At 42.3% G+C, this 26,494-nt stretch overlaps 1 protein-coding gene across 1 annotated transcript in view; it reads right to left on the bottom strand.

The window, feature by feature from the left end:
- LOC109928639 (laminin subunit alpha-3-like) overlaps positions 1-26,494 on the bottom strand; it is a 306,680-nt gene that overhangs the window by 105,307 nt on the left and 174,879 nt on the right. Inside the window, exons 30-36 of the mRNA XM_048596214.1 lie at positions 25,119-25,245; positions 20,435-20,574; positions 19,093-19,208; positions 13,332-13,543; positions 10,649-10,853; positions 8,643-8,787; positions 1,107-1,247 (exon numbers count right to left, since the gene is read on the bottom strand). Of these exons, the coding sequence (XP_048452171.1) occupies positions 1,107-1,247; positions 8,643-8,787; positions 10,649-10,853; positions 13,332-13,543; positions 19,093-19,208; positions 20,435-20,574; positions 25,119-25,245 (1,086 nt within the window). The remainder of the gene's footprint in view (positions 1-1,106; positions 1,248-8,642; positions 8,788-10,648; positions 10,854-13,331; positions 13,544-19,092; positions 19,209-20,434; positions 20,575-25,118; positions 25,246-26,494) is intronic.

Genomic DNA, 26,494 nt, shown 5'->3' with positions numbered 1-26,494 from the left:
GGCACCACATGGACTGCAGCAGGTCAAGAAGATATCTCTTAAGTTCAATTACAGATGGGGTGGTAAATGTCAATAATACCAGCACTATACCCATCTCATGAATGAGTTAAAGAAAAGGTAGCAGAAGTTTTAGATGTTGACAATTAATCTATTAGTTAACCCAATCCAAACATAAGCATGAAACTCTTCTGAATGGTAAGACCGGGCTGGTCAGGTTGGAAGTATCTGCCAGCAAAGCCGCATCAGGTATGAATCTACTGTACCCCAGGAACTCATCTGGACCAGTCACATATATGTCATGGCTACAGGAGCAGGTCAGAGGCTGGGTCTTCTGAAATGGGTGCTTTATCTCTATGTCTGACCACAATCTACAAGGCACAAGCCGGGTGTGTGATGGAATGAATGCAGCTCCAATAATACTCAAGGAGCACATTCTTTCACTAACATGGGTAAATCCCATATATATTAGTATTACCAGCCTTTGAGGAAGACCTTGGATCATCCAGGAATGGCAAACTATTCTCTACGATACTGCTATAAGCAACATCCAAGGAAAAAGGTGATCTAGGCATTGAGAACCTGTGGTTCTTCTTCTTAAGGAATTTTAAGTACAGTACCATGGAGAAAAGTAGCTGTTGGTGGACATGTTGTCATCAACTGTCATGCTGGAAGGAAGATTCTGGGAGTTATTTCTGATGCTAGTCATGTGCTCCCAGCCAGCCTATAAGGAACATGCAAAATTCAGCCGTCTCCTTCTTTCACCACAGGCGCTGGAAGTCCTGTCAAGTATAACAAACATGTTCACCCTATATTTCAGATTTCCGGTATCCAGTTATGATGACCCCATTCACTCTCACATTAGTTGTAGCCAGGGACGTCACCTTGTCAGGCAAATGATAGGGCCACGAGAGTAGAATATTTAGAAGCTATGTGATGGCATCCCAGGAATACGTCAATTAGAACTGGCAACTCTGATGTATCTATTTACCTAAAATCTTTCTAATCCAAATTCTTAACAAAAAAACTTCTAATTATCATGCATATTTCAGTGCTAAGCACAAATTTGGAAAAATTTAAAAATTGACAACGCGCATTTCTTCACTCACTTTAGTCCTGGACTTATCAGAACTTCGACACTCATTTGTTATTCCGAAGCAAAAGCAGCTGGTGCAGCCTTTGGGATTGGCTGGATCAAGATAGAATGAGCCAGGTCGGCAGATGTCACACTGTGCACCAATTACATTCTCCTAAAATGGGCAAAATAGAAGAATTTAAAGTTTGTATCAGTACTGTTATTTGTCATCTTGAATATAATGTTTGAGTCACTCCGATAAATGTATTTCGATATTCAGTAGGTCTAGTAGAGTGTGCAGAGACAGGAGTTAATATTTCAGATCAATTATTAGGGTTCTTTCTCGTCAGGCACTGTTTGGACTGCTGAGCATTTCCAATGTTTCCCATTTTTATTTTGCTTTTCAGCATTTGTAGAAATTTGCTTTATTCACAGTATTTTAACATTAAATGCACATCTAGCTTAGATTAAAGTGATAAAGAATAAATGCACATACCAAAGATCTGTCATCCAATATACCATCAGGGCAACAATCAAAGCCAAGTTGCACTCCTGTCTTGTAGTTAGATATCTACAGTCTTCTCCATGCCATCTCTAACAAGTGCAAGAAGCCCATAAACTTCTTTATTATTGAGTTGTATGGCTTCCATTCCCTCACTCAGCAATGGGGAGGCAATGGCCAGGCAATGGCCTAGTGGTATTATCACAGGACTGTTAATCCAGAGATCCAGATAACATTCTGGGAACCCAGGTTCAAATCCCACCATGGCAGATGGTGAAATTTGAATTCAATCAATATCTGGAATTACAAACCTAATAATGACCACAAATCCATTGTCAATTATCAGAAAAACCCATCTGGTTCTCTAATGTCCTTTAAGGAAGGAAACTGCCATTCTTACCTGGTCTGGCCTACATGTGAATCCAGACCCACAGCAATGTAGTTGACTCTTAACTGCCCTGTGGGCAATAAATGCTGTCTCACCTGCAACCATCCCATGAATGAATAAAAAAAGCCAAATCTACCTGAGTCTGCCTCTTTTATCTACCTACTCGCTCTGAACCCACCTGGACCAAATCCTACTCTTTTCATTCCATTTACCAATCACATCATTTGACACTGGCGTCCTTCTGTTCCTATAAAACCCTTGAACCTGCTCTCTGAATCACAAACAGATCATTACTGATCCGTATCTTAACTCCATTTGGTATACAGACCCATTAATATCTTTACACAACAATAATTATTAATCTCAATTCTGAAATTTTCTAATGCTCCACAGTTTGTGATCTCCCAGTCTCTCAAATTGAAAATTAAATTTAGTGCAATCATTCAAGATGACCTTAGTACAGGAGCTCAGAATGAAAAATTAGTTTGAGTGGGGATGAGGAATAGTAGGGGAAAGAAGTCACTTGTGGGGATAATTTATAGGTCCCCAAACAATAATTATGCAATAGGAACAAGCATGTGAGCTGTGGAGGTGATGACCTAGTGGTATTATCGCTAGACATGCACTGAGGGTGGCAAGGGCATAAAATGTACTCGGGGTGGGGAATCTCAATGTCCACCACTAACAGTGGCTCATGGCAACATTGCCAATCAAGCCAGTTGGGTCCTAAAGGATATAGCTGCTAGACTGAGTCTGCGGCAGGTGGTGAGGGCAGCAAGAGGGAACAACATACTTGACCTCATCCTAACCAAATTGCCAACTGCAGATGAAACTATCCGTGATAGTATCGGTAAGAATGACAGTCCTTGTGAAGAAGTCGTCCCATCTTCACATTTACAATATTCTCCATTGTGTTGTGTGGCACTATCCCCGTGCTAAATGGGACAGACTTGGAACAGATCTAGCAACTCAACACTGGGCATCCATGAGATGCTGTGGACCATTAACAGCAGCATAACTGTACTCCAGTACAATCTGCAACCTCATGGTCCGGTATATCCCTACTTAACAATTATCATCAAACCAGAGGATCAACCCTGGTTCAATGGCGAGTGCACGAGGGCATGCCAGGAGCAGCACCAGGCATACCTGAAGATGAAGTGTCAACCTGGTGAAGCCACCAAACAGGACTACAGCATAAGCAGCAAGTGATAGAAGAGCTAAGCGATCTCACAACCAATGGTTCAGACATAAGCTCTGCAGTCCTCCCACATCCAGTCGTGAATGGTGGTGGACAATTAAACAACTCATTGGAGGAGGAGGCTCCATAAATATCCCCGTCCTCAATGATGGAAGAGCCCAGCACATGAGTGCAAAAGATAAGGCTGAAGCTTTCGCAGCAATCTTCAGCCAGAAGTGCCAAGTGGGTGATCCATCTTGGCTTCTTTCAATGGTCCTCAGCATTACAGATATCAATCTTCAGCCAATTCGATTCACTCCATGTGAAGGCTAGAGACACTGGATACTGCAAAGGCTATTGGCCCTAACAACATCCCAGGAATAGTACTGAGAACCTGTGCCCCAATATTTCCCGCTCCACTAGGCAAGCTGTTCGAGTACAGTTACAACACTGGCATCTACCCAACAATGTGGAAAATTGCTCACATATGTCCTGTACACAAAAAGCAGGTCAAATCCAACCCAGCCAATTACCCCCTATCAGTCTACTCTCGACCATCAGTAAAGTGACGAAAGGTCTCATCAGCAGTGCTATCAAGCAGAACCTGCTCAGCAATAACCTGCTCAGTGACTCCCAGTTTGGGTTCCACCAGGGCCACTCAGCTCCTGACCTCATTACAGCTTTGGTTCAAACATGGACAAAAGAGCTGAATTCCAGAGGTGAGGTGAGAGTGACAGCCCTTGACATCAAGGCTGCTTTTGACAAGAGTGTGGCATCAAGGAGCCCTAGCCAAACTGGAATCAATGGGTAAAAACCAAAAGAACTGCGGATACTGTAAATCAGGAACAAAAACAAAGTTACTGGAAAAGCTCAGCAGGTCTGGCAGCATCTGTGAAGGAGAAAACAGAGTTAACATTTCAGGTCAAAACATTAACTCTGTTTTCTCCTTCACAGATGCTGCCAGACCTGCTGAGCTTTTCTAGCAACTTTGTTTTGGGAATCAATTGGTATTGGGGGCAAACTCTCTGCTGGTTGGAGTCATACCTGTCACATAGGAAGATGGTTATGGTTGTTGGTCAGTTGTCTCTGCTGCAGGACATCTCTGCAGGAGTATCTAAGTTCAATGAATTTCAGCTTCTTCATCAATGACCTTCCCTCCATCATAAGGTCAGAAGTGGGGATGTTCGCTGATGATTGCACAATGTTCAGCACCATTCATAACTCCTCTGATACTGAAGCAGTCTATGTTCAAATGCAACAAAATCTGGACAATATCCAGGCTTGGAGTGACAAGTGGCATGTAACATTCACACCACGCCAATGCCAGGCAATGACCATCTCCAATTAGAGACAATCTAATCACTGCCCTTTGCCATTCAATGATGTTACCATCACTGAATCCACCATTATCAACATACTTGGGGTTACCATTGACCAGAAATTCAGCTGGATTCATTGCATGAACATAATGGTTACAAAAGCAGGTCGAAGGCTAGGAATACTGTGGTGAGTAACTCAACTGCTGACTCCTCAAAGCCAGTCCACCGTGGAGGTGCACCCACCAATGCAAATGGGGAGTATTCCATCACACTCCTGACTTGTGCCTTGGTGGACAGACCTTGGGAGTCATAACCCTTACTTTTAAATCCAAATCATTAATGTATGCCTCAAACAGCAAGGGTCTGAGCACTGCACTCCATGGAACCCCACAGGAAACAGATTTTCATTCAGAGAAACTGTAGCCCATTAATGCTTTCTCATGATTCACTTTGCTTTCCTAATTTCCTTTTTTGGTTCACTTATTTACTTTTAATAATCCTCTGGGGACTCTGCAGTACAGATCCCCGGTACCTGCCACAAACTTCTCCTTATTCTCTTAATCCTAACCTTTATGTCCCTCAACATCCAGGGTTGTATTTATGGGAATATATTTACCCTGTACTCTTGCTATTTCCTTCTTGCATACCTCTCAGTGTTCTGACAGTTATATCTGCAAGTAGCTGTTGGACCGCTCAGACCAAATCATATCAATAAAACGATCCATTCTCCAGCTTAGAACTTTTATTCCTGGCATCTTCCTATTCTTTTCCATAGTTATCCTAAATCTAACTGATGGTCACTATGAACAAAATGTTCCCTTACTGACTTGTCTACATAATTTTAGAATTTTGAAATTTAGCTCGCTATCTAGGACAAGGGATTTTAGTTATGTGAACAAACTGCAGATGCAAAGTTTGCAGATGACACCAAATTGGGTGGGAGGGTGAACTGTGATGAAGATGCAGAGATCCTTCAGCATGATCTCAACAGGTTGGGTGAGTGGGCAAATCAATGGCAGATGTAGTATCATTTGGATAAATGTGAGGGTATTCACTTTGGAAGCAAAAACAGGAAGACAAATTTATACCTGAATGGCTGTAAATTGGGAGAGGGGAATGTGCAGCAGGACCTGGGGGTCTTTGTGCATCATTGGCTGAAGGGAAACATGCAGGTGCAGCAGGCGGTAAAGAAGGCAAATGGTATGTTGGCCTTCATTGCAAGAGATTTCGAGTACAGAAGAAGGGCGTGTTGTTGCAGTTGTACAGGGCCTTGGTGAAACCACACCTGGAATACTGCGTGTAATTTCGGTCTCCTTTTCTGAGGAAGGATGCTCTTGCTCTCGAGGGAGTGCAGCAAAAGTTTACCAGGTTGATTCTGGGGATGGTGGGTCTGACGTATGAGTTTGCTGGAGTTCAAATGAATGAGGGGGGATTCTCGTCGAGACTTATAAAATTCTAACAGGACCTGGACAGGGTAGACACAGGGAGGATGTTCCCAAAGGCAGGTGTGTCCAGAACCAGGGGTCACAGTATGAGGATTCGACGTAGACAATTTAGGACAGAAGTGAGGAGACAGTTCTTCACACAAAGAGTGGTGAGCCTGTGGAATTCATTACCACAGGAAGTATTTGATGCTAAAACATTGAATGAATTCAAGAGGCAGCTAGATGTAGCAGTTGGGGCAAATGGGATCAAAGGTTATGGGGAAAAAGCAGGATTAGGCAATTGAATTGGACGATCAGCCATGATTGTGAAGAATGGCAGAGCAGGCTCAAAGGGCCGAATGGCTCCTCCTGCTCCTATCTTCTAGTTTTCTATGACTGGAGATGTTGTAGCTGAAGGGAGGTGTTTGAAATTATGAATAATTGAGATTAATTGGACAGTTCCTTCAATGAGCTGGCATAGTATTGACAGACTGAATAGTCCCCTTCTGTGTTGTATTGTTATCTGATTCTCTTCCCTTCATATTTAATAGGTTAAATGTCCATTAAAATGGAAAGGAAAGAAATAAAAAGGAATTAAAATCAGACTCTTAGTATTTGCTCTATATAATGTAAAAACCACAGCTTCATTACATTATTTCTTTTAACTAATGTTTTAACCTTTGTTGCTGTAATCTGTTTTTTTTTCCACCACTGACATTGGAATCTTCCCTTTATCCCTGACTCTGCTTGGCAACTCTCCTAATAGCCAACCAATCTGAAACTGAGCCATGACAGACAGTAGACACAATCTGTTACTGTAAACACATTGATAATACTGAAAAATTCCAAAGCATGTGAGGAGTGGCTATTGTAAACAAAAGGTTAGTTATTGCATGGTTCTTTATCAACCCACAGACTGCTCTTGCACAGGATGCAGACACTTACTAAAAATATACCAAGTTTCTGGAATTTTAGCGATGGGTAGAGATTGAAGATGTTGTTATTATTTTTCAAACAGAGAAGTCTAAGTGGCGATTTACAAATGTGTTCAAAATAACAGAGGGTATAGGGTGGGATTGACAGGGATTGGGGAACTCCAAAAATGTTGGGGACCATAGAGTTTAGTGACAGAGAGGAACTGAAGGAAATCAGCATTAGTAGTGAAATGGTGTTGTAAATTTGATGGGACTAAAGGCTGATAAATCCCCGGGACACAATAATCTACATCCCAGGGTACTTCAGGAATGGCACCAAAAGTAGTGAATGCATTGGTGGTTTTATTTCAAGAATCAATAGATTCTGTTCCTATGGATTGCAGTATAGCTAATGTAACCCCACTATTTTATAAAGGGGGTGGACAGAAAACAGAGATTTTAAGACCAATTAGCCTGACATTGTCAGTGGGGACAATGCTCGAGCCCCTTCTAAAAGATTTATTAGTAGGGTACTTTGAAAAAAGTTGCTGGAAAAGCTCAGCAGGTCTGGCAGCATCTGTGAAGCAAAAAACAGAGTTAACGTTTCAGGTCCGGTGACCCCTCCTCAGAACTCTGTTTTTTCCTTCACAGATGCTGCCAGACCTGCTGAGCTTCTCCAGCAACTTTGTTTTTGTTCCTGATTTACAGCATCTGCAGTTCTTTCAATTTTTGCTTTGAAAACGGTGACAGGATTGGACACAGTCAGCTTGGATTTACGAAAGGGAAATCATACTTGATAAATCTACTGTAATTTTTTTGAGGATGTAACTAGTAGAGTTGGTAAGGTGGAGCCCAGTGGATATGGTTTACTTGGACTTCCAGCAGGCTTTCGACATAAGAAATTAGCTTGTAAAATTAAACACATGGGATTGGGGTAGTGTACTGAGATGGATAGAAAACTGGGTGTCAGACAAGAAACGAAGTGTAGGAATAAATAAATGAATATTTTTCAGAATGGCAAGTAGTGATCTTTGGGGTACTGCAGGGATCAGTACTTGGACCCGAGCTATTCACAATATTAACGAATCAAAATATATATGAATGATGTAATATCTCCAGGTTTGCAAGGGGCACAAAGCTGGATGGGAGAGTGAGCTATGAGGAGGATGCAGGGATGTTTCAGTTTGATTTAGACAAGTTATGTGAATGGGAAAATGCGTGGTAGATGAAGTATAATGTGTATAGTGAGGTTATCCACTATGGGAGCAGAAACCAAAGGCAGATTATTATCTGAACAGTGATAGCCTGGGAAAGAGGGGGAGCAGCGAGACCCAGTCATCCTTGTTCACCAGTTGCTGATGGTAACCATGCAGATGCACCAGGTAGCAAAGAAAACAAATGGTATGTTGGCCATCAGAGAGGATCTGAGTTCAGGAACAGGGATGTCTTGCTGCAATTGTATAGGGCCTTGGTGAGACCACACCTCAAGTATTGTGTGCAGATTTGGTCTCCTTTTCCAAGGAGGGATGTTCTGGTTTTGAGGGAGTGCAACAAAGGTTTACCAGATGCTTCCTGCAAGAGTGGAGGAAATAGATTTAACAGTAACATACAAAAAGGAATTGGATAAGTATTTGAACACTTAAAGTTGGAAGAGCTATGGGAAAAGTACAGTTACAACTGAGTTTGATAGAATACCTCTTTCAACAACTTGGCACAATGATTAACAAGCCTTCATTTTAGTCAGATGATTCTCTAATATAAGAAATGGATCATGTATTGTGTTTTATTTGCAAAGTACTGCCATTTGTTCCATTACAATACATTTGAGAACCTTAAGACTGACCTTGCAAAGACACTGTCCAGTTATGGGATCGCACACATTTGGCTGTGTTGCTTCACGGTTACAGTTACAGGGAATGCAATCTGGGTAACGGGAGTAACTGACAGAACAGCGGTCACACTGACGGCCTGTTACTTTCGATTTGCATCTAAACAGAAAATGTGCAAGAAATTAAACTGCTCAGAGAAGGTCTATGGAGCACATTTCTTTCTAAAATAATCAGACTCTTAATATTTTAAAACCTTTGTCTACCGATAATGCGACTTTTAAAGAACCAAAGTGGCAGAATTTAACCATTTTCTTCTCCAAATTCCCATTGCTGTCTGCATAATTAAAGATTTATATAGTATGTCTTTAACAACCTGAAGATATGCTAAAAAATGTTACCCGTGACCCTAGAATACTTTACAAGTCTTGGCTGGAATTTTCCATTTTTTGGTAAAGTGTGGTAAAGCTCAATTGTGGAGATGGACATGGCTAACCCTTCTACACATCTTCCGTAGTTGGGCCAGCTTTATACAAAATCCTGGTGCATCCAGACACTTGAAAGTTTCAATAGCTGACACCACAAAACACTTCAAAACACTTAACCTTATGTAAATAAACACTCTGAAATTGATAGCAAAAATCAGATAGAGCTATCAATCAAGGAGGGACTCCAGTATTTCAGTTGTGTTAGAGCTCTCAGTCAAATCTTGTCTGTATTCTTGGTTGAGTGCCCAGATAACCACTGGATTATTGGAATACCTGAGCTCCTGCTTGATTGACAACACTGGCTTTCTGATTTTTTCTATCAATTTCACATTGTTCATTAAAACCAAATTAAGCAGTTTTAAGTGTGTTGTGAATTTCAGCTGATGAAACCTTAAAGGATCTGAATGCTTCACATTTTAAAAGGCTGCAATGATTGGAGTTTTTTAACATAAAGGAAAGCCATCAATGATTACGGTAGGGTTCATCGCTTCTGTACAATGTATACTGGGTGAATGGGATTGAAGTGCCATGAGGAGTTGTTTGGGAGGTTCATACCTTTGCTTGGGACATGAGGTGACATGGATGGGGGAGGCTGTAGTGAGGCAGTCTGAGGGAGTGTCAGGGTGAGGGCTGCAGAGCCTGTTTTATTTTGCAGTGGGGAAGAACTTCCTTAGACTGAGGTAGACCTTTTTAACAGTCTGCCTCCACAGAGCCTCTGTGGCTGTGTCTTAACTGCTTCTGGAGCCATCTGGCCCTATTTCAGCTGGAACCCATCTCCTGACAATGAAAATCATGTGAACAGAACTCATATTTCCTGAGATGGGCATGCGAAGCTGGGCGTTTTCCCAACTCCCAGTACATGCCGGGAGAATGAAAATCCAGCCCATAGTTTCAGGATAAGGGGTCAACAATTTAGAATTGAGATAAGGAGAATTTTCTTCACTCAGTGGGTTATGAGCCTTTGTAATGTTCTAGGCCAGGGAACTGCGGATGCTCGGTTATTGAGTATATTCAAGGCTGGAACTGACAAATTTTTAACTTTATGGGAATCAAGGGAATATCGGGTAAGGCAAGAAACTGGGCATTGGGCAAAGTGTAATTGAGGGAGAAGAATAACAATCTTACTGAATGGTGCAGTAGGCTAGAAGGGCTGAATAGCTGAATGCCTCATGCTTCATGCTTTGATTTCAGGTTTCATCCTTGAGGCATCACTCCAACAATGCAGCACTCCCTGCATAGCACATTCCAGGCTCACTCACTACTTGAACTTCTAGAGGCCGGGAGTTGGCTCGCTGTCCAATCAGGATAATACGCTTGTGAAGCAAATAGGGAACATTCTACTACACTAGCTCACCACCACCTTGTCAAGGGAAATTGGGGATGGGCAATAAATGCTGGCTCGGGCAGTGAAGCTCTCATCCCCTGATGAATTAAAAGGAAGATGCTAGCGATATGCAAGCTTCTGTTGGTGCTTATTGCTGGTTATTTCAAGAAAGCTGAGAAATGAAAGTATCGATGAATGTAGTTCTACTCACCGGCACTGCCCAGTTTGTCGGTTGCAGTCTGGGTTTGTAGGTTTAATGATTCCTTCTCGTGAGCAGTTGCACTTTGCACAGCCGATTAAAGGATGGTAACTGAAGGTCTGTTTCTCACATGTCTCACATGAAGGTTTAACGGTTTGGGGAGGGCAGATGCATTGGCCTGTGACCTCATCACACAGGCGTTTGCCACAATTGCAAGCTTAAGGTGAAGCAAAAGATGTGAGAGGTTTGCTACTTCTTCTCAATTTTTTTACAGCAAATAAAATTTTGAATTCTTCTAACAGAATGGTAGATCAATTATAAGACCATAAAGCCATAAGAAATAGGAACAGGAGAAGGCAATTTGGCCCCTTGAGCCTGCTCCACAATTCAATAGGATCATGGCTGATCCGACATTCCTCACATCCACTTTCTTGCTTGTTCCCCATAATCCATGATATCCTGATTGCTCAAGATACAAAATCATAGCAAATAGCACAGACACGATTGGTAACATATTCTTAAAGCAAAACTAAAAATTATATGTAAGTGCATGCAAGTTATAACTTAAAAACAGGCCATTTGATCCAACGCGCATATAGATATAGTTTGACAAGGCTGTGCCCACTTCCATCAGTCTTAGGTAGATTGGTACTGAGAGGAAAAGGCTGTGGGGGGGTCTTTGATTGTTGTCTCCCAAAGGTGACCTGACCCTTTAAAAGGGCAACAATTGCCATGTGTTCATCCCTGTAGAGGTGATTCGAGAGACAGAGGGTTTGTAGAAAATTCACTGGAATCATGCCAGCACATGTGGGCTAATCAGATAGTCTTTCAGACAATGGGCCGAATAGCCCCTTTCTTAACTGTATTGTGCTATGATCCTATAATCAAGTGATCAGAGAAGGTGAGACAAAGCTGACAAAAATAGGCAGTAGAATTTCACTACTGTGGTGGGGCTGTCATGCCGCCTAGCTTTGGTACAATGGCCTTATTATAAGGGAAGTGTTGCAAAGTTGGATAGAGTATTTGTGGATTGGAAGGCAGGATGCTAGAATTTGATGTTCGTAAAATGACGAGGGAGGGGGAGGAGGAAGAGTACATGGCCTGTTTAAAAGATGATGTGTTTTTTCTAGGATTAAAAAAGTGCAGGTGCACAGACAGCTCCTGAAATTGAGACATTGTATTATAAAGCTGTGTTGTTAGCAACCCAGACAATAGTTTGTTTTGTCAGTAAGGTAACCAGTTTGAAAATCAGCCAATTAATTTAAATCAGGCACTTAGAAACTAAAAACCAATTAAATTAAAATCTGATTGTTTTGACTAACCTAGGACCAATCCTATTGTAAGAAATTAATAGGTCATCAAGGGTATAAAAGAAGATGGCATTTGAAAGTCTGTGTGAGAGCAACTGCTATCTATTACAGTTAACAACCAACAGCTCTAAAGAGAAAATCACAGAATTCTCTAAGCTCTCAGAGTAACCATGATCTAAGTAAAGGTATAGCAGCATTCTGAGCTAACATTTCTGACACAAGAATTTGACGGAGAAAGGCATTCCTGACACAAGAATTCAACAGAGATCCTCTGGACTGAGGATCAGCGGAGCAGGCACAGAGCATTCTGGAAGACAAATCCTGGCTGTAATTTTGAGAGATTAAGTTTTAATTTATTTTATTTTATTATTTTGGTTTACGTAAGTGGGAGTTCTATTTATTGTAACAGAATGGAACAAAGAACAAAGAACAAAGAAAATTACAGCACAGGAACAGGCCCTTCGGCCCTCCAAGCCTGCGCCGATCCAGATCTAAACCTGTCACCTACTTTCCAAGGATCTGTATCCCTCTGCTCCCTGCCCATTCATGTATCTGTCTAGATACATCTTAAATGACGCTATCATGCCTGCCTCTACCACCTCTGCTGGCAATGCATTCCAGGCACCCACCACCCTCTGCATAAAGAACCTTCCACACATATCTCCCTTAAACTTTTCCCCTCTCACGTTAAAATCGTGACCCCTAGTAATTGAGTCCCCCACTCTGGGATAAAGCTTCTTGCTATCCACCCTGTCTATACCTCTCATGATTTTGTAGACCTCAATCGGGACCCCCTCAACCTCCGTCTTTCTAATGTAAATAATCCTAATCTACTCAACCTCTCTTCATAGCTAGCGCCCTCCATACCAGGCAACATCCTGGTGAACCTCCTCTGCACCCTCTCCAAAGTATCCACATCCTTTTGTGAATGTGGCGACCAGAACTGTAGAATTTTGTTTCATTCGGGAATAGTTAGTAGTTAAGGGGGAATTGTTCATTTGTTAGTAGTTCTGTTAATTTGTACACTGATAGAGTTAGATAAATAAATTGTTACTTGTTGATTATAGAGTGAGTAGAAGGATTTCATTTCAGTTAACCACCCCTTTATAACAGATTGGGAGGTGAGAGGCAGGTTATATCACTTTTCACACTTCCTTTAACAGATTATGAGGTGAGGCGAGCTTCTCTGGGTGTTTCGGTTTTAGTTATCAGACGGGGCTTGACCTCCAATTCATAACAGAAAGAAAAAACATGCATTTTTTCAGGCCCCAAGAACTTGAATTTATAACTAAATAGCACTTATAGTGGCTTGTTATGTCATCAAAATGTATCAAAGTACTTAATTCTTGTACGCTTATTTTGTAAGTGTAAAAGCACCCACTTACGTCGACAGTTGGGGAACATAAAATAGCCAGTGGCACATCTGTTACATTGACGCCCAATAACATTTGGCCGGCAGGAACATTGGCCCCCAAATGGATTACATGTGGGACTAGTTGCACCTTCTCCATTACACTGGCAAGGGAGAGCTCCATTATTGTAGAATGCTACCAGTGACTTAGCTGAGTCCAGGCAGAATCTGGATGATGTAGCTGGGCTGCAAAACAGAATTACATAAAACTTACAGCACAGATTCCTGCTTCATAAAAGGCACCTCCCACTTTCCTCAGCTCACCCTGTTGGCATAATCTTCTATTCCTTTCTCTCTGATGTATGTATCCAGCTGCCTGTTAAATGCATCTATGCTGATCTCTGCAGTCACTACTTGTGCGTAGCAAATTACATATCCCATTCCCTTTGTATAGTTCTGCATTCTTCCACTTAAAAGGACAAGGGCAGCAGATACATAGGAACACCACCACCTCAGCCACGCAACATCCTGACTTGGAAATATATCGCCGTTTCTTCACTGCCACTGAATCAAAATCCTAGAACTCCCTCCATATGTTTCTCCCTTCCTAGCGTGCACCTACACCGTATAGACTGTAGTGGCTCAAAAATTTTGTGTGCAGTTCTGGAATCCACATTATAGGAGGGGTGTGATTGCAGTGGAAAGGGTGCAGAGGAGATTTACCAGGATATTATCTGGGCTCGACAGTTTTAATTATGAAGCGAGATTGGGCAAACTGGGAATCACAGTTGGTCAGGCAACATCCATGGAGAGACAGCAAGTTAACGTTTCTAGTCCAGATGATTCTTCATCAGAGTTGACGTGAAATATGGAGGGGGCAGCATTTATGCAATAGTGAGGTAGTAGAGTGCTGAGGGAGAAAGGGTACTGATAATGCAGATTAAGTGATCAGAATGTGAGGATGACAGGACTATGGTGTGTCTAACTGCCAAACTGGAAAGAACAGACAGTTTTGCTGGAGTGGGGGAGTGGAGAGGGGATATGGTGACAGAGAATGTAACAAGTAAAGCTAAAAGGAATGGGAGTGGGTTCACAATCTGAAGGTGTTGAACTCAATATTAAGTCTAGATAGTTGTAAAGTGCCTAGTCTGAAGATGAGATGTTGTTCCTCCATTTTGCATTGCTATTCACTAGAGCATTGCAGCATGCCAAAGACAGGAAGATGAGATGTGCGGAGGGGCAGAATTTAGGTGGAATTCCTGTCAGAGTGAAAAGCAAAATTTCTTTAGGGAGAGCGTTCCTCGAAGAGACGTAACAGTCAATTAAACACAATGTAGGAGCAAATTACTGCAGATGCTGGAATCTGTACTGAAAACAAAAAATGGTGGAAATCACAGCGGGTCAGGCAGCATCCATGGAGAGAAAACAAGCTAACGTTTAGAGTCTAGATGTGAAGTGTGAAGGGGGCAGCATTTAGTGGAATTTCTGTTGAAGGGAAGAGCAAAACTTCTTCAGGGTGGGCATTAATCAGCATGCCATTCAACTGCTCTATTGATGTTCAGTCCCTGTTATAAGTTGAAAATGACTACAAGTGCTGTGTCATTTAACCATTCAGTACAGAAGGAAATTATTTGGTTCATTATGCTTGTCTTGGTTGTTTGAACGATGTCAAGGCATACAAGGCTATGGGCCAAGTGCTCAAAAATGGGGTTAGGTAGTTGTTTTGACTGGTGTGGACTCAATGGATCAAAGGACCTCTTTCCATGCTGTAGGCCTCTATGACTCTAAGATGACACCACCACCTTCTTAAGGTCAACAATAGAACCCTTATAGCGTAGATGCAGGCTGTTTGACCCGCTGTGTCCACACCAACCCTCCAAAGAGCAGCCCACCTAGACCCAGCCCCATACTGTGTAATTCTGCATTTCCCATGGCATCCCTGAACACTATGGGCAATTTAGCATGGCTAATCCACGTGATCTGCACATCTTTGGACTGTGGGAAGAAACCAGAGCAGGGAGAATGTGCAAATTCCACAGAGACAGTCACCTGAGGCTGGAATCAAACCCGAGTTCCCTGGTGCTGTGAAACAGCGGTACTAACCACTGAGACAGTGTGCCACCCCGTATGGCTGTGCAAAATATTCAGAACTAACCAGTGACTCCCACATCCTGTGAAAGCACAAAAGAAATGCTCAGCACACTTTGGGGAAAGAAGTTTTCCTGAATTCCTCTTGGACTTTTCTTGTGTTATCATATTCATGTCCTTTCATTTTGGACTTCCCCATAAGTGTAAATATTTTCACTACATCTACCCTATAAAACACATTTATTTCAATAAATACATTCAGACAAAACCAGTCCAAGATATAATTTCAAAAAAGGACAGGGGTGTGTTTGTTTGCAGATCTGGCAGCATGTGTGGAGAGAGAAACAAAGTTAACATTTCAACTCCATTATGACTTTTCTTCAAACCTCAAATCATACCACACTTGAAATACTAACTCCGTTTCTCTTTCCACAGATGCTGCCAGATTTGCTGAGTTTCTCCAGCATTCTCTGTGTTCATTTTGGATTTTCAGCGTCTGCTGTACACTGCCTTTATTGCGTTAGTTCTTCCCTGTGTCCTAGGGGCACTGTTTACCCTTCAATCAACAACACTAAAGATCATATAACTATTTACGGGATCTTACTCTGAGTTAATTATGCTGCTCCATTTTCTATACCCCAACAGTGACTACAAAGTTATAGTAAATCACTTCCTGAGTTGTGAAATGCAAGTCTTTCTTTCTTGATTTCACCAAACCAGCAAACTGATAGGAATTGTGATATTTAAGTATTTGTTTTGAATTTTGGTTTCCCCTCCTCTGATTTGGTAATTATGACAATCCCAACACAATCTATGACTGAGAAGGCAAAAATATCCTGGATTTTCCAGAATAAAACAAAGAACTGTGGACACTGGAAATTTGAAACAAAAACAGAGAGTGGTAGAGAAACTCAGCAGCAACTGTAGAGAGAAACAGAGTTAATGTTTTGAATCCAGTGACCCTTCTGCAGAACTCTGGATTTTCCAGATATTATTTTCCATTCAGTTATGAGCTGATGATGTAAAGAGAGGTGCAAGTGCTTCACCAGGTGACTGCCTGCTTCACTTTGAAGAAACATCTCAACCTGAGACCTCCTATTACTATAATACAATGTATTATCTGCTCGGTTGATCTTCAGTCCCTGTTATAAGTTGAAAATGACTGCAAGTGTCACAAGTACTCTGTCCTTTAAACATTCAGTACAGATGGAAATTATTTGGCTCATTAGGCTTGTCTTGGTTGTTTGAAAGAGCTATTGAATTGGTCCCATTTTTTCGAGTTCCGAGCCCTGTAGGTTTTCAAAACCCTGCTGTGTGGCTCAGACATGTTCTGTTTTCATTTCAGATATCCAACATCTATAGCATTTAGCTTTTTGTGTCTAAATATTTTATGGCATGTTCCCTAAAGCTCATTCTGGAGGATCTGCTTCTAACAATCTTGTGCTTTACAAAACATTCCTTTCAGAATTCACACCCCAATTCCAGCAAGATTGCACATGCCTCTGCAGAATGGTGTTACTGTATTACCAAGCCAATACATTTAGGACCTGGTCCATATTCCAGTCTTTACGCTGGACTACAAAAGTGTCAGCCTAGCTGAACAGTTTAAATTGGTTGGTCTGTAAATCGCAGAGCAATGCATAGAAAAGTAAGTGTTTTGGCCAATATATCTATTTGTACAGGCTTTTGAAAGAGCTATCCAATTGAGTTCCATTCTTCTTCTCTTTTAGATCGCGATGTAATTTATCCAATTCTCTTTCTGAAATTTACTAATTAATCTCCATCACCCTTCTGGTGCTTTGAAAGCAATGTATTCTCAACTCTCTTTGGATACTTTTGCCAATTAACTTAAATTTGTGGCCCTCTGTTGACTGACCGTCCTGCCGCTGGAAACAATTTCTTCTCTTTTACTTGATCAAAAGCCTTCATGATTTTCATGAACTCCAGTCTCCCAGCCTGCCTCGATCCCCTACAATTTGCTTACCGATGTAACAGGTCCACAGAGGATGCCATTTCCCTAGCCCTGCACTTATCCTTGGAACATCTGGACAACAAAGATACCTATGTCAGACTCCTGCTCATTGACTACAGCTCCACCTTCAACACCATTATCCCTTCCAGACTGATCTCAAAACTGCGTGACCTTGGTCTCAGCTCTGCCCTCTATAACTGGATCCCCAGCTTCCTGACCCATAGACCACAATCAGTGAGGATAGGTAACTGTACCTCCTTCACAGTAACACTCAACACTGGAGCCCCCCCAGGGATGCGTCCTCAGCCCCCTACTGTACTCCCTGTACACCCACGACTGTGTTGCCAAATTCCGAACAAACACGATCTAAAAGTTCGCTGACGACACCACTGTAGCAGGACGGATATCTAACAATGATGAGTCAAATTACCGAAAGGAAAATTGAGGGCTTGGTGACGTGGTGCAATGAGAACAATCTCTCTCTCAATGTCATCAAAACTAAAGAACTGATCATTGACTTCAGAAAGAAAGGAGGAGAACACGCCTCCATCTACATCAACAGAGGTTGAGAGGGTGGAAAGCAATCAGTTCCTAGGAGTGACAATAACAGATAACCTGTCCCGGACTTCCCACTTAGATGCAACAGTCAAGAAGGCAACGCCTCTTCTTCCTCAGGCGGCTCAGGAAATTTGGCGTGTCTATAAGGATCTTCACGAACTTCTATAGATGCACCATAGAAAGCATACTGTCCGGGTGCATAACGACCTGGTACGGCAACTGCTCTGCCCAGGACCATAAGAAACTACAGAAGAGGGTGTGCATAGCCCAGGCCATCACGGAAGCCAACCTTCCATCCATGGTACCAGAGATAGTAGGAACTGCAGATGCTGGAGAATCTGAGATACCAAGGTGTAGAGCTGGATGAACACAGCAGGTCAAGCAGCATCAGAGGAGCAGGGAAGGCTGACGTTTCAGGCCTAGACCCTTCTTCAGAAATGGACTCTGTTTACTCTTCTTGTTGCTGCGGAAAGGCTGCCAACATCAACAAAGACTTCTCCCACCCTGGAAATACTCTCCTACAACCTCTTCCATCAGGGAGAAGATACATAAGCTTGAACACATACTCCAGCAGGTTCAGGAACAGCTTCTTCCCTGCCATTATTAGACTGATGAATGGACTTTTTAACTTCAAATGATGTTGATCTTGTTAACGTTGATCTTGCCTTACGTATGTATCGTGCAGTGTAACCTGTATGCCTTACTCTGTCCAAGATTTTTCACCCTGTGATGTGTATGTCCTTGCTTACTATAATCTGCCTATACTGCTCACAAACAAAGCTTTTCACTGTACTTAGGTACACGTGACAATAAATCAAATCAAATCAAATCAAAGGTGCAATTCAAATCCCCTCTAAATCTTCTCTGCTCTGAGTAGAACAATGCTTCTGTAGTCTCTCTATGTAACTGATTTTTGGTAAATCCCACTGCACTCTCTCTGAGACCTTGACATCCTTTTCATAGTGTGGTACCTGGAACTGGACACAATACTCCAGTTGAGGCCAAACCAGAGTACTGGAAATACTATTCAGTACTCATGTTAATTATTTCTCCAGAGTTTCACCAAAACATCATCAGTGATTCCAACCAATTATTTTCTATTCCAATTTAAGGGAATGTAAAATACAAAGGATGCCCACATCGCACAAAGGAATAAAATAAACTAAATTGTACTCACTTGATGTAAAAGCTATTTCCACCACAGGCAGTAATGAAATCAAATGACTTGTCCAAAGGCTTTTCATTTCGTAAGTCAGGATCATAACTTTCTGAAGGAACAATTAGGATGTAGTCCTAAAAAAAAGAAGTATTTTCAGACAGTTCTGACTTTGGAAAGAAATTTGCAAAGAGATTTTTACATATAGAAATTTCAGTTCAGAAGCAGGCCAACTAGTTCTTTCTGCTGTGCCAGTGGTAACCGATATGCTAGACTCACAATGATGGGCAGGAAGCATGTACACAACACGAGACAGCAGTGCACAGCCCAACAAATTGGATAAGATCGATATGAAGGGAGCAGAAATGCATAATGGAACACATGCAAAATAACGTGTGCAACTTAGAGGACACTGTTCTCATTAATGATTGTCTGCGATTTTAACCTCTGTGGTCTGCAGTCTCACACAGCACAATGTGGTGTGAACCAGAAAGCCCCTTTTCTAGATTGCTGAACACAGAGCTGGGAGAAGCAGGAATGATCGCTCCTATCCTACAATACAACAATGAAGACCACTTAGTCCCACCCTATCCTTAAAGGCACTTTGGAATCATGCTTCAGGATCAGGGATTGGACCCCGTGTTTCCATCCCCAATACTGCAAAATGAGTATTCAGATTCTCTGCTTTAATTCCATTTTTCTGCTTTACCCTTTGATGGGTTTATACTTGTGTTTTTATAGGGTGAGTCTTAAATATTACGATTCACTTGTATCACACTTTCCTTAATCATGCTTTGCATAAACAATGATCTTTGAGCAAAGCCCCCATGTTTTAAGCCATAGAGTCATAGAGTCATACAGCACAAAAGAGGCTCTTCAGCCCATCATGTCTGCACCACAGACAAAAAGAACCTCTTAATTATTCTAAGCTCATTTTCCAGTTGTTGGCCCATAGTCTTGTACGCCTTGACATCGCAACTGTCTAAATTGTTTCACTGCTTTAAGGTGGAATTAAAGTGGTCACCTCATTTCCTTTTGTAGTATATAAAAAAGGAAAAAGTGACTTGTATTTATTTGTGCCTTTCACAACCTCAGGAAATCCCAAATCACTTTAATAACAATGAAGTATTTTTGAAGTTCTGAAATTTCATAAATTTCTTCCTTTCTTTCCTCTTGTGTAATGTACTTTAAAACATATTTCTTTGGCCAGCCATTGGTTGCTTGTCCATTACCTGGCCCAATATCAGGAAGTTGTGACATGAAATGCATTGCAACATTTTAAAATGCATTCTAAAAATGCAAGTTTTCTGGAAAATCAGAAACACAACAACAATAATTCTGAGAGTATTTCTTCAAAGCTTACCAACCAAAGGGCTTTTCCTTTCGGAACAGTAAGAATGACAGACAACTCTGGATTGATTATATCCAATTCTATTGTATTCCCTGAAATGACCTGGTTGCGACATCCAAACCCATGTGGACAGAAGAAAGCACTAAAAAATCCTAAAAAAATATATAATTTTAGTCTGTAACCAAAATTAAGTATTGCGTAAAGGACATTCAGCCTCAAAAGTCTGTTAAATCATACAATTAGATCAGAGCAAATCCTTACTTTAATTTTATTTGTTGCAAAAACTTATTCAAGGATATAGGCGTTTAATTGCCTGGATGGTTAGGTCCTGCTGTGGGTCACGTGTAGGCTAGACCAGGTAAGGATGATGATTTTCTTCTCCGAAGGGCATTAATGAACCAGACGGGATTTCTGACAATTGCCAATAGTTTGCATAGTCATCATTAGACTCTTAATTCCAGATTTTTATTGAACTCAAATACCACCATCTGCTGTGGCAAGGTTTGAACCAGGTCCCCAGAACATTACCTGGGTCTCCTGATCAACAGACCAGCAATAGTACCAGTAGGCTATCACATTCCTTCATCTTGCTTGGTTCAATAACACTCAACACCCTTATCCAAGACAAATTTATTGATCTCAGTTTGAAATTTTCACCTGGCTCCCAGGTCCAAATGTTCCTCTGGGCTGTGGAAAACTTGACCTGCATATTTTCACAGTCCACAAACAGCACAAATGTGTGACATTATACACGATTTCTACTTTTTTTACTTTTGGTTTGGAAGCCACGGTCATGTGGAGGAGGACCAGTTTGATGGTCCACCTCAGTTGACCAGCTCAGTATTCCAGCCTTCAGAAAAGGTTTAATCTCTAACCTCACACTTCCATCATTCCCTACCCATTCCAGACTGTCCATGTCATTTTATGCCCCCCACATACTCTCAGTTTCCTCTCATATCACCCTCACTACCCCATTCATGCCTTCATGCACCATCATGCCTTCTCAGATCACCCATGCCACCAGCATGTCCTCCATAGCCACTCACCAGTAAGCACAATGTACAGTACTCAGGCTCCATGCAATATCAGTGAAAACATAGACAGCACAGTGGCTCAGTGGTTAGCACTGCTGTCTCATAGCCCCAGGGACCAAAGTTTGATTCCAGCCTCAGGTGACTGTCTGTGTGGAGTCTGCACATTCTCCCTGTGACTGTGTCGGTTTCCTCCCACAGTCTAATGATGTGTAGGTGGATTGGTTGTGTTAAATTGTCCCAAAGTGTCCAGGGACATGTAGATTAGGTGGGTTAGCCATTGTACATTCAGAGTTACAGGGATGGGGTGGGTCGTAGAAACATAGAAAATAGATGCAGAAGTTGGCCATTTGGTACTTTGAACCTGCATCACCATTCAATATGATCATGGCTGATTATGCAATCTCAGTATCCCATTATTCCCGCCCTCTCTCCATACCCATTGATCCCTTTAGCTGCAAGGGCTATGTCCAGCTCCCTCTTGAATTTATCTAATGAACTGGCCCCAACATCTTCCTTTGGGAGAGAATTCCACAGGGTCACAACTCTCTGAAGAAATTCTTCCACATCTCAGTCCTGAAAGGCTTACCCCTTATTCTTAGACTGTGACCCCTAGTTCTGGACTTTCCCAACATCGGAAACATTCTTCCTGCATCTAACCTGTCCAGTCCCATTAGGATTGTATATGTTTCTATGAGATCTCCCCCTTATTCTTCTAAATTCCAGCAAGTACAAGCCCAGTTGATCCATATGTCAGTCCTGCCATCCCAGGAATCCATCTGGTGAACCTCTGCTGGACTCCCTCAATAGCAAGAATGTCCTTCCTCAGACTAGGAGACCAAAACTGTACACAATACTCAAGGTGTGGCCTCACCAAGGCCCTGTATAACTGCAGCAGGACATCCTTACTCCGATACTCAAATCTTCTCACTACGAAGGCCAGCATGCCATTAGTTTTCCTCACTGCCTGCTGGACCTGTATGACAACATACAGTGGCTGTTCCACCATCACACCCAGGTCTCATTGCACCTCACCTTTTCCTAAACTGCCACCATTCAGATAATAATCTGCCTTCCTGTTTTTGTGACCAAAGTGGATAACCTCACATTTATCCACATTATATTGTATTTGACAAGTATTTCCCCACTCAGCCAGTCTGTCCAAGTCACCCTGCAGCCTCTAGCATCCTCCTCATAGCAAACACTGTTCCCCAGCTTAGTGTTGTCTGCACACATGGAGATATTGCATTGAATTCCCTCACCCCAATTGTTAATGTATGTTGTGAACAGCTGGGGTTCCATGCACTGAACCCTGCGGTACCCCACTCATCGCTGCGTGACACCCTGAAAAGGACCTGTTTATTCCAAATCTCTGCTTCCTGTCTGCCAACCAGTTCTGTATCCATGTCAATACATTACCTCCAATACCATGAGCTTTAATTTTCCTTACTAATCTCTTGTTTTGAACCTTGTCAAAAGCCTTTTGAAAGTCCAGGTACACAACATCAACTGATTCACCCTTGTCCATTCTACAGATCACGTCCTCAAAAAATTCTACAAGATTTTGAGGTTGTTCACGTTGGTTGGCTCGCAGAACTGGTTTCTTGTTTCACAGACGTTTCGTTACCATGCTTGGTAATATCCTCAGTGCAGCCTCCGATGAAGCGTCGGTGTGTTTTCCCGCCTGGTTTTTAAACTCTGGGGTCCGTTGAGATGGATTGCTTCATTCCGGGTTTCCTTCATAGTGGAGTGTGTATGGGGTCGAGTTCTATGTGTTTATTAATAGCATGCTTCGTGGACTGCCAGGTTCTAGGAATTCTCGTGCCTGCCTCTGCCTTTATTAAACGGACTAAATTAGAGGAGACACACAAACTTATAAACAACACTCGCACTGGAATAAAATTCACCAGAGGAGGAGAAGAACAAACAGCACCAATTCCTGGACAACACACTGCAGCAACACGGAATTACGCCAAGAGGAAGAAGAATACCTCTTTCAGGTTTTCAAGGATAATGGATATCCAAAGAATTGGGTCAGAAGATGCCTACACGAACAGCATCAGAAAGAGACTCCGCGCCCCGACACACTCATCACACTACCCTATATCAGAAACACATCAGAACTCACCACAAGACTCCTACGACCGCTGGGCATCAGAGTGGCACACAAACCCAAGTCAACCCTACGACAAGTGCTCACCCGAACCAAGGACCCACTCCCCGCCATGGACAGGACCAACGTCATCTACAAGATCCCCTGCAGAGACTGCGAGAAACACTACATCGGACAAACAGTAAGGAAACTAACAGCAAGAGTACATGAACACCAACTGGCTACAAAAAGGCACGACCAATACTCACTCATCTCAATCCACATGGACAAGGAGAACCACCACTTCGACTGGGACAACACCAAGATCCTGGGACAAGCTAGGCAGAGACAGGCCCGAGAATTCCTAGAAGCCTGGCACTCCACGAAGCATGCTATTAATAAACACATTGAACTGGACCCCAAATACATTCCACTACGAAGGAAAACCGGAAGTGAGGCAATCCACCTCAATGGCCCCCAGAGTTTAAAAACCAGGCGGGAAAACACACTGACGTTTCATCAGAGGCTGCACTGGGGATGTTACCCAGCATGGTAATGAAACATCTGCGAAACAAGAAACCAGGTCTGCGAGCCAACCTCAACACCCACAACCCGAGCTACAAATCTACTCCAAAACCTTATCTACAAGATTTGTCAAGCATCATTTCCCTTTAGTGAATCCATGCTGACTAGCACCCATTCTGTCACCGCTTTCCAAATGCAGAGTTATTACATCCTTAATAATTGAATCCAGCATTTTCCCCACCACCGATATCAGGCTAACCGACCTATAATTCCCCACTTTCTCTCTTCCTCCTTTTTTAAAGAGTCGAGTTACATTAGCTACCCTCCAGTACCCTGGAAAATGATCATCAATGCACCCGCTATTTCTAGGGCCACTTCCTTAAGTACTCTGGGATGCAGAGCTTCAGGCTTGGGAACTTATTGGGGTTTAATCCCATCAATTTTCCCAATATTATTTCCTGACTAATAAGGATTCCTTCAGTTCCTCCTTCATGCTTGCCCCTCTGTCCCCTACCATTTCCTGAATGTTATTTGTGTCCTCCTTAGTGAGGACAAATCCAAAGTATTTGTTCAACTGGTCTGCCATGCCTTTGTTCTCCATTATGAATTCACCAGATTCTAACCACTGAGCCACTGTGCTGCCCAGAAATGTCATGTAGATATTTTTAATGAACCTGCTAACATGTAATATAATCTACCTTGGAGCAGGTGGACTTGAACCCAGGCCTTCTATCCCACATGTGAGAGACTACCACTGTACCACACAAACCCTAAAACACAGCAAATCACACAGACTCTGATCTCCATTGAGGAATTAGATTCCAACTGCCAGCATGACTGATGGGACTCAGCTATTATACCAAGAAGGAGCTTCCTCCATCCAGCTCATAAACAGGAGGCAACACAAACCTAATCTATGCAACCTCTCTTCAGAACTGACCCACTTTATGCCAGTATCGTACAGGTGAATCTGTGATTCATGCAATGTCATGCAAAGTGTACTGGTTGGTGAATGTTCAGAAACACCAAAGTCCTCTTAATAACTTACCATTATAGGGACGACCTCCATCCACCATCACCCCTACTGGGAATTTCGGATACAAAGGCTGATAAAAATGCACCAGCACCACGTGTTTGCCTTCATTTGGCACTTTTGTTTTGAAGGTAATCTGATTCTATAAAACAAATAAGCCTCATGTTGATAAAAGAAAAAAAAAATCTCATGAATGAATAAACCGCAGGGCATAGGTTTAAGAGAATTAACTGAAGAAACAGGGCAGATGTAAGCTTTGCTGTCCAGGCCAGCATTTATTGCTTATCCCTACTTGTCTCCTGGTGAAGGTGGTGGTGAGCTGCCTCTTGAACTGTTGCAGTCTTTTAGGTGGAGGGAACAGTGATATATTTTCAAGTCAGGGTAGTGTGTGGCTTAGAGGGGAACTTGAGTGGCGGTGTTCTCATGAATCTGCTGCCTTTGTCCTTTTAAGTGGTAGAGGTCACTAGTTTGAAAGGTGCTGTTAGTGGAGCCTTAGTGAGTCATTCAAGTACGTCTTGTGGATGGTACACACTGCTGCTACTGAGTGTCAGTGGTAGAGGGAGTAAACGTTTGTGGATGTGGTGCCAATCAAATGCACTGCTTTGTCCTGGATGGTGTCAAACTTCTTGAGTGTTGTTGGAGCTGCACCCATCCAGGAATTGGGGAGTACTCCACTGCACTCCTGACTTGTGGCTTGTAGATGGTGGACAGGCTCTGGGGAGGAAGGAGGTGTTGTGATCTGGAAAGAATGGTGGAAGCAGATTCAATAACTTTCAAAATGAAATTTGATATAAACATGGAAGTATGCTTATGCTATGGGAAATAGTTGAGGGAGAGGGACTAAGAACATAGAACAGTACGAGACAGGAATGGGCTCTTTGGCCCATAATGTTGTGCTGAACATGATGTCAAATTAACCTATTCTCTCCTGCTTGCCCATGGTCCATACCACCCCATTCCTTGCATATTCATGTGCTTATCTAAAAGTCCCTTAAATGCCCCTTTTGTATCTGCCTCTACCACCACCCCTGGCAGCACATTCTACACTCCTCCCACTCTCTGTGTAAAAAACTTGCCCCTCACTTCTCCTTTGAACTTTCCCCATCTCACTTTAATTGCATGTCCCCTAGTTTTAGACATTTCAAATCTGGGAAAAAGATTTTGACCATCAACCCTATCTATGCATCTCATAATTTTATAGACTTTTATCGAGTATTCCCTCAGCCGCTCCAGAGTTTTTCTAGCCTCTCCTTTTGGCCCTCTAATCCAAGCAACATCCTGGTAAACCTCTTCTGATCCTCTCCAAAGCTTCCACATCCTTTCTGTAATGTGGTGATCAGAATTGAACACAATACTCTAAGTGTGGTCTAACCAAAGTCTTATAAACCTGG

Source organism: Rhincodon typus, chromosome 4 (genome assembly GCF_021869965.1).
Source record: "Rhincodon typus isolate 14 chromosome 4, sRhiTyp1.1, whole genome shotgun sequence".
NCBI lineage: Eukaryota > Metazoa > Chordata > Chondrichthyes > Orectolobiformes > Rhincodontidae > Rhincodon > Rhincodon typus.
The sequence above is the reverse complement of the archived record's forward strand: the minus strand, read 5'-3'. Positions and strand labels throughout refer to the sequence as shown.